The following is a 9,406-nucleotide window of genomic DNA, read 5'->3' as shown; positions in this document are numbered from 1 at the left end:
GTGTCTTAGAGGAGGGAAATATTCGTACTGCAGTACCCTCCTCTAAGACACAACCCCTGATGAAGACCTGAAACTCAGGTCGAAACGTTGGCATAAAATAAATAAATATGTTTTTGTTTATTTATGTTGTTCTTTGCTGACCGCACCCCCCGACAAACTTCTCCAAGAAAAAGATCATTATCATTCATATAAGATTTATAAAATCACTTATTTTTTTCATTTCACACTTACGATTCCAATTATTCTGCCTTGTTTATTGAGTCTGATTTATTTATTAAAAAAGCATTTGTTTGCGAAACGAGCATTTGTCAGAATGATGATATGTACCCTTAATTGTAAAATGAATAGAATGTTACTATGTTGAGTTTATTTCTATATCCCTTCAAACTGCAAAACCTTTATGCGCAAACATAATTTGGTTTGTTGAAATGAATTCCAGATTCGTGAGTTATGCTTATGCTATCCTTTGTGGCATGTCCCCACTGCTTTGTATTTATTTGATGCTTGTTTTATTTATATTAATTGAGCACTTTTGTTGCATCTTTTTTTATTATTTGCCTTGCAAGTTTCAGTGAATATTTTTATCTTTTCCTATTGCAATATCTATTCAGTATTTTCGTTACTAATATTTAATTTTTATTTTCAGCTAACACAGAGTGTTATTATTTCAACTAATTAAATTTATATGAATCTTAAATTTAATATTTCTTTAAAAAAGAAAAAAAAAATAGAATCAAATACAATAATCATTTCATTTCTTTACTGACAAGTAAATACAGTTGAGGATCTTTTATCTTTACTGAATGGCGATGGTAGTTAAGGAGGGAGCTATAATTATAGTTTAAGTTATTAAGATAAGGAATACAAAAGAAATTTTTTTAATTGAAACAAATTTAATTCATAATTACAAATAACATCGTATTTTACAACTTTCTTTTGTTTTTATATTAAAAATGTATCTATAAAAAAAATGAAAAATAACGTTTTATTTATTTTCAAAATCAGATTAAAAAAAAATGAAACAAAATTGTTATATGAAAAATAAGGAAGCACTTACCAGATATATTAATTAAAGAAAAATTTTCCCTAGTTTCCAATAAGTACTACTTTAAAATTAATTATTGAAAACATTTTGATATCTATTTCATTGAATTCTAATATATTTTAAAAGAGTAAATTATAAAATAAATGACCTTTCAACATTAACTGAAATGAGTGAAGAACCATAATTGTATGTGCGCAAAGCATTTAGTTTATTTTTTTTATTTTCTGTATTAAGTATGTTTAAAACTTGTTTTGTTTTTTTTGTTTTTTTTCCTTTACTCTTAAATAAAGATTTGTTTTAATTAAAATAAAAATACTTTTCTGGGATTGGGATAGTTCAGTTTTTACAAAAATATTCAAATACATTGAAACTTCCCTTTAACATATGGGGAACAACCTTTTAATAGTCAAGAGAAGTATCCACTAATAGGGAGTTGAATGGGAAAAAACAGATATATATCATTTTGTAGTTAATTATATTTGCTATTTACCATGCAAATAATTACCTGTATCTATTTTGTTTTCTTTTAAAAAGAAATATATTTGAGAATACATAAAATGTATTGCCTTCATTTTATGACACTCAGTGAATGTCCTTGTTACCCTGTGACATTATTGTTTAAATACTGTCAGTATTCAGGAGCGAGAGGTTGGTTAATCTAGGTGTATAACAGAACAAACCTACTCTTACCAAACAATACATATATTAGATAAAAATTAGAATAACATACAAAACATATATAGGTGATTTGTATATTGACATTTACTAATGTTAAATTTATTTTGACTAATTTCAAATAATTAAAAAAAAAAAAAGCAATTTTTTGTACATAATTTTAAGCTTTTAGTAGTAGTCACTATGTCTGCAATTTTATTTTGTTTTACCAATCTTAAGAGTATTATCAGAACTCAATTTATTTTATTTTTACCACTGGTTAAGTAGGGTTCTACTGTATTTTATATTTTTATTAGGTATACTTTTATTGTTTAAGGTTTAGTGTTTATTTAATAATTATTTCTCATTCAGTTTCAAAATAATGTAGAATATCTTATACATTGTCTTGTTTTGCTTTAATATTAATTTTATTATGTTTCAATAGAGATGAAGTTAGAGAGAAGATGCATACTCGTTACCTGAGTAACCCAGAATATACATTTGAAAAAGTGAACAGGGCCAGTATGGCTTGTGGACCCATGGTGAAGTGGGCTGTAGCCCAGGTATGTTGATATAAAAATCATAACAAATGACCAATTTAAGTTACGTACTGTTCCCCGAGTATTTAAATTTTGCCTTTTAAATTGTATCGTTCTCTAGGTAGTTTTAACTGTCTGTATTTTCCGATCCCATCATGCACTTACTCTTAGTAAAATTAATCTGCAGGATTATTTTTCTTGCTATTTCCTTACTTGGTCCAAGAGAATGTTTAATGTTCTGCCCATGATTACTGTGTAATTAGCATAGTAATGACTATTACTATGTCATTAGCAAAGGTCAGGTGCTAGGTTAGTGTTGTATTATATTATGGCAATTGAAAAAACGATTCTCTCTGTATTTTGTTTTCCCTGTTTTTGTAATTATGAAGACAATTCATTTCTGGAGATAGAAGGAATGATTTTTAAAGAATGTACGAAGTTGGGGCCCACCATTATCCAAGATTAGTAAACAAAAATCTGATTTGGTTTTAACAAGATCAAGGTCAACCAGGTACTTCTTTACTTCATTACAAGAAATGAAAAAAATTTAGCTACTCCATCATCCACCTTGCAGTCCAGTCTTAGTCACTTCCATCTATTATCTATTATAGTCAATGGCTCTCCATCTTTGAGATCAAGTTCAAAATTGAGTTGTTGAATTCTTCTGTCCAAAACCATAAGAGTAGTATTGCGAAGAAATCCAGCAGTTAGCTTTAAGATGGCAAAAACCAATGAACAAAATTTTATTATACGATTTAAGGAAAAAAAAGTGTTAAAGTAGTATTGTTAAGTATTAAACTTAATATAGTATTATTTTATTACCGAGAAAAATGGTCATTTTTTATAACTCATCCCATTATTATTTACTCTTATACAAATTATTTTTTCAAGTCAAATTGAACATGAGACAGTTTACCTTGTTGGGGAGAGAGGGATGCTAACCACATTGTAGATTGTATTAGAGTTAAAAACTTTGATTAAAATATGTGTTTAGATCTCAATGTACAGATAAAGATAAATATATTCACAAATTTGTTATATGATATTTGTGTATTGTATATATAATTTTGTATTATATATACAACAGTAGTCAAAAGTTTTGGAACACTAGTTATATTGTGCCAAAATCTAACTCTCATTTCCAATACATATGTATATATATACTCTTTTCTGTTAAGGATTGTCATTCATTTAGGTCAAATTATGAAAATGTTAAATAAAATTTGTTTAATAACTTCTGTCATTAATTATTAATTTATAAAAAAATTTTGGTATAGAAGAAACTTTTAATAATGTGTTAAAATAGAGCAAATTTTATGGTTAAGGATTTGTGTTAAGTTTTAATTGAATAAATAAAAAAAATTCTAGACCCCATTAGACTTTAACAACTTTCACTGACCACCCTACATACCATCCCCATGTTTTCCATGATCGTATTGAATTTATACACTATTTTTGTGATTTTTTGGGGGTCTTAAGACATACATTTTTTATTTTTATTTTGCTAAAAAAATTTTGTTTGTTGAAGTTTCTCGATTTATAATAACAAATATAAATCTTGTTCCTGTCAAGAATACAACAGTTTAAAAAAAGATAAGGATTGCGGGCAATTGGGTGGTCTTAGCTTTTCCCTATTGAATCGGATGTTTCTATTATTCCTCTTATCTCCTTAAGTTAATTATCAAATCCTTTCATATTTTATATTTATCGACTTTTCACTACTAATAAAAATCTTAAATGGTTAATTATTTCCAATAAACAAAACTAAATGTACTTTAGTGAAAGATTTTTTAAATATTCTTCATTTAAGCCACGTCAAATTATTTTAATGAGGATATTTAATGGACCTAGCTGGTGTTAAGACCATTTAATTATATTTTGACATGCTGAGTTTAGGGAAAATTCTTACTGCCATTTTTGAGAAAATCAACAAAATGTGGAAAATCGATTCTATAAAGTGTCACTTCTGGTCAGTCGGTTTTATCTAAAAAGTTGCTATTACATCTCAGGCATTTATTTTTGAGCTAGACTGTTCACACAGATACCATTTTGCAGAACTTGGTTATTTGGACGCAGGGGACCTAAAACATGTATTTCCATTGAAAAGTTACACATTGTGTAGATCGCAATTCTTTCCCTTACAAAATGTTGGAAAGTAAGAGTAAAAATTGTATTATTCTAGAATAGTATTTAACTATGTGAATATTTGTTAGGAGGTTACTAAATTCTGGTGTATCTTTAGTTTGAAGATTTATAAATCTTTATATTTTCACCTATGAATATTATTTTTTTAAATAGTTATTATAAATTACGTTCCAATTGTTGAATATCTTCATTTTTTTTTCTTTTTTAGATCAGTTATGCTGACATGTTGAAGAAAGTAGAACCACTGAGGGAAGAACTACGATCATTGGAAGAACAGGCTGGTGAAAATGAACAAAAGGGAGAAGACACAAAGGCACTCATTGCACAATTAGAGAAGAGTATTGCGGCCTATAAAGAAGAGTACGCTCAACTGATACAGGAAGGGCTTGCGATAAAGCAAGATTTAGAAAATGTTCAAGCTAAGGTAGGTGTCTCTTTTAATTAGGTAACATATATCTTGTTATTAGGAGCTTATATCAATTGATTGATCGAACTTTGTCATTCAAATTTAGAGTTTTCTAAAACTATTTCTATTACTTACATTGTTTGTCTTAAAATTATAATTATTAAAATCAATATCCAAGATGTTATTGTAGTGGCATAGGTGATGGATTGACGGCATGTTGACGATGAATATCCCGCAAGCCTTAGTTATTGTTATTACAATTATGATGATGCAATTACAATAATAGTGTATTGCAAAAACTTAACAGTTGAAATTGTCGATGTCTGTAGTAATGATGTTATCTTTAATAACATTTTTGTAATTTTAGGTTGATAGGTCTATTGCTCTATTGAAATCTCTCGGTCTTGAAAGATCCAGATGGGAAGCAACATCAGAGACATTCAAATCTCAAATGGCGACCATTATTGGTGATGTCTTACTCTCTTCAGCTTACCTCGCCTATGCTGGTTACTTTGACCAACATGTAAGTTTTTTTTTTGCATTTTCTATAAATGTAAAATACTCTCTTTATTTTTACTGTTAATCTGCTACCTAAAAATGTTTCTATAGAACTTGTTATTTACATAAACCTATATCGGTGCTTAAGCAACCTCGAATCTCCGAAAAAAATCATCAATAGGATTTAATACTTCAAAACATAATAAAAAAATAAATGCATGATTCTAGAAACATCTCGTCTCAACCATTATTTTATAGACTTCGTTTACAATTTGTTTTTACTTTAAAAATTATTTCGAGATGTTATGTGAGCTTATAACATTAATTTTTACTTTTTGGAATAGAATAAGTTTTTTTGGAGTTACAAGGTATACTGTTGAAGCAACGATGTATCAAAATGCAGACAACTTAAAGGTTTATATTATTTTAATATATTCTCTAGTTTATTTAATATTTTTTATAGTTAATTCAAATATGAATTATTTTTTCAAATTTTACCTTTTAATCTATTATTTATGGTTACAGTCTCGACACAACCTTCTGTCCCGGTGGACAGAGCACCTTAGTTCTGCAGGTATTCTATACAGGCAAGATATAGCTCTTACAGAGTACCTGTCTAATCCAGACGAAAGACTCAGGTGGCAGGCAAATAGTCTGCCTACCGACGACCTATGTACTGAAAACGCCATTATGTTAAAGGTTAGTTCAGATAAATATTGCATTTTAATTATGAATATTATTTCTTGCTCTTCATAATGATATTAACTAATGTCTATTCCAGAGATTCAATCGGTATCCACTCATCATCGATCCATCTGGACAGGCTACAGAATTCATTATGAATGAATACAGAGACAAAATTACTAAGACCAGTTTCCTCGATGATTCATTTAGGAAAAATCTTGAGTCAGCTCTTCGATTTGGAAACCCTTTACTTGTCCAGGTATTCTTCTAATGAAATTAGTTACTTCAACAATAAATTTCTTATCTAGCATATTGCAATGCTAAGTCTTTTTATATTATTTTATATATGTGTATTGTTTATTTATAGGTGGTTAGAAAATGGGATACTTCCTCAATATATATTTTTCAATATTTAAATATTTATTCTAACGAAGTTTTAATTAAATATTGTTTTCTCTTCTAGCTCCATAACTTCTGATATCGATTTATAATTAGTAATTTAAAATACTACCTATGTTATTTAGCATTTATGACTCTCTGATAACATAAAGAAATTGCTTTATTTAATAGTTTTCCTTTGAAATTTTCAATTGATGTATATAGTTATCACTTTTTAGCGTATTCTATACATGCTACAAAAAAAATTTAATAAACTGCTATTTCAGTCAACAAAAGTATATTTAACCAATCTTGTTTTAGTTTGTAACACAATAGCACAAAACAATATTCGATAACAATTTAACATATGTCTCTTTTTGTGAGGTTAATTGAGGATTAGTCAATGTTTATAAATAATAATTCAACTATAATGAGTTAAGCAGCAAAAATAAACAAATCATATTAACATATTTTAATTTAAAAATCTATGAAATCAGCCTTCAAGATTCCGATGAAGTCAAAAACTTCAATTCAAAATAAATGTCAAGAACAAAATATTTATAAAGGAATTGTACTAGTGGTTAACCATAGATAGTGAGGTCTTGTGGTGTTTCAGTCTACTGCTACAACTCAATTTATAAAAATATCTCAAAATTCATATTTTATCATCATAGTACAAATATTATGTCTTTTAATGCTTATACATAGATTTTATATTAATTAAATGTAATTGTTTTGTAGGATGTTGAAAACTATGATCCTATTTTGAATCCTGTACTCAACCGTGAAGTGAGAAGAACCGGCGGCAGAGTATTGATATCATTAGGAGACCAGGATATTGATTTGTCGCCATCATTTGTGATATTCCTTTCTACCAGAGATCCGACTGTGGAATTTCCACCTGATATCTGTTCTAGGGTTACATTTGTCAATTTCACTGTCACTAGGTGGGTATATAATGTGATGTTTGTTTCCATTATTAAAAAAAAAATTTACATATTTTAAAACATTATGTGTTTTTTGGTTACAGATCCTCATTGCAATCTCAATGTTTGAACCAAGTACTTAAAGCTGAAAGATCTGATATTGATGAAAAGAGATCTGACCTTCTTAAATTGCAGGGTAAGTTTGTCGTTAAGTACTCTATTTAGTTATGATTATTTGTGATTATTATAATAATGATATCATTATTCTGGAAAGTATGACAGTAACCAATTACAGAACTATGTTGTTGTTTTTTGTTATCAGTTTCTAACTTTTAGTAAGGGTTCATAATTTATTATTTATTGTTGTAGGTGAGTTCCATCTGAGGTTGAGACAGTTGGAGAAATCTTTATTGGGAGCTTTAAACGAAGCCAAGGGTAAGATCTTAGATGATGATTCTGTGATCACTACCTTGGAGACCCTGAAACAAGAGGCTGCAGAAATTAGTAAGAAGGTTGAAGAAACTGATAGGGTTATTGGAGAAATAGAGACTGTTTCACAACAGTATAAGCCTCTATCACAGGTTAGTCATTTCGTAAGAAATAAATAATTTTAACTTAGTTGTGAGAGATAAGGGTGTCCTTTCAATAAAAAAATATTGAGTGAAATAAATTATATGCTACCATATCTAAAATCATTCCTCCAAAAACTATTTATCGCAATCCAATTTGCTGATTTAAACTCTTTTTTTCAACATTGTCAGTCACTTTTTGTAATGTTGTGAACACTTCCATAGGAATTAGATTACCCGATATCGAAACTTTAGAAATGTCCACTTTTGATTTTCATGGTGGTTACAAGAACTTGCCTATAGATCAAGAAGTGAAGAATGTCCTTAACACATGTGCATTTTTATTTGAAAACAAAAATATTACCTGCTGAGTTCTTTAAAAAAAAGTAACTTTTTTTTTACACCAGTTCAGATTACTGGAGTGTTCAAAGTACCCAAGTTCTGATTACCGAGATTACACTGAATTATTACCGCTATATTTAATTCTGAGAGATCATCAGATTTAAACTTATTTCTCTGGCATGTCTCGAGTCAGATAAGTTAACCACTAACATTTTATATTTTAAAGAATTCATTAAATTTTCTTAATTTAGCCAGTTTATATTTAATCATTTGTATTTCTTTGTGATTATTATTGTCAAATGATACTCAATGAACTCTTAATTTCTTTTGTTAACAGGCATGTAGCAACATGTACTTCACTCTTGATTCCTTACACCAAATACACTTCCTCTACCAATACAGCCTCAAGTTCTTCCTTGATATCTTCTCAGCTGTTCTCTTCTCCAATCCATCCCTGGATGGCCTTACTGACCACACCCAAAGGCTGGGCGTCATAACGAAACAGCTGTTTGCCGTAAGTAGATCATCACATATTTCCTGGTATTTTATTTAATTTGAAAATTAATAGTATACCATCTCTTTATTTTTTATATTTTGGTATATTATAGCTGCTTAATTAAATTAGAATTATGTTGGTTAATAAAAAAAAAAATTATGTTGGTATGTTGTTTAGTCGGTTTAAACGAAAGTGGCTGGAATCCATAAATTACAAAGAAGGAGATTAATCCTGCTTTGTTGTTTTGTAAAACAGTTTAGCTTAAAATGATAGTGTTATAAAATTTTGTTCAACTATAAATCTAATTCGAATAAATTACATTTAAATTATCTGGCTTAAAATGATGGAAAATTTGTTTTGTTTAATGTACAAGGTAGCATGGTGGGGACAGTCTTTATGTAAATAACTAAATTTTGTTCGATTCATTAATTATTGTTAGTTAAAAACATAAGATATTATGCTTTTATTTCTTACTATTTATATTAAAACTACTCGATATCTCAAAACTGGTCTGAATGAACTTAACTCTTCAATTAAATTATGACAGGCAGCATTATTAATTAAATAGAATGCTTGAAATAAAAAAATCTAGATGCACATGCTAAGATAATTTTTTTGTGTTAAAACCAAAATAAAAAGTAAATTGAATCAATGTTCTGTTAATAGTAAATCATATTGATCACTGTCCTGGTTTAATTTTTGATTTTTTTACTATAAATATATA

At 28.3% G+C, this 9,406-nt stretch overlaps 1 protein-coding gene across 1 annotated transcript in view; it reads left to right on the top strand.

The window, feature by feature from the left end:
* Nucleotides 1–9,406, top strand: part of Dhc64C (dynein heavy chain, cytoplasmic) — a gene marked incomplete in the record, with an annotated part of 92,178 nt that overhangs the window by 69,117 nt on the left and 13,655 nt on the right. Inside the window, 9 exon segments of the mRNA XM_067050149.1 lie at nucleotides 2,145–2,262; nucleotides 4,592–4,807; nucleotides 5,157–5,312; nucleotides 5,813–5,986; nucleotides 6,069–6,230; nucleotides 7,091–7,296; nucleotides 7,380–7,471; nucleotides 7,645–7,856; nucleotides 8,524–8,700. Coding sequence (XP_066906250.1) covers nucleotides 2,145–2,262; nucleotides 4,592–4,807; nucleotides 5,157–5,312; nucleotides 5,813–5,986; nucleotides 6,069–6,230; nucleotides 7,091–7,296; nucleotides 7,380–7,471; nucleotides 7,645–7,856; nucleotides 8,524–8,700 — 1,513 coding nt within the window.

This window comes from Halyomorpha halys, unplaced genomic scaffold (assembly GCF_000696795.3).
Source record: "Halyomorpha halys isolate HHAL.00 unplaced genomic scaffold, Hhal_1.1 Scaffold107.1, whole genome shotgun sequence".
In the NCBI taxonomy this organism is placed as follows: Eukaryota; Metazoa; Arthropoda; class Insecta; order Hemiptera; family Pentatomidae; genus Halyomorpha; species Halyomorpha halys.
This window is presented reverse-complemented; position numbering and strand designations above follow the sequence as displayed.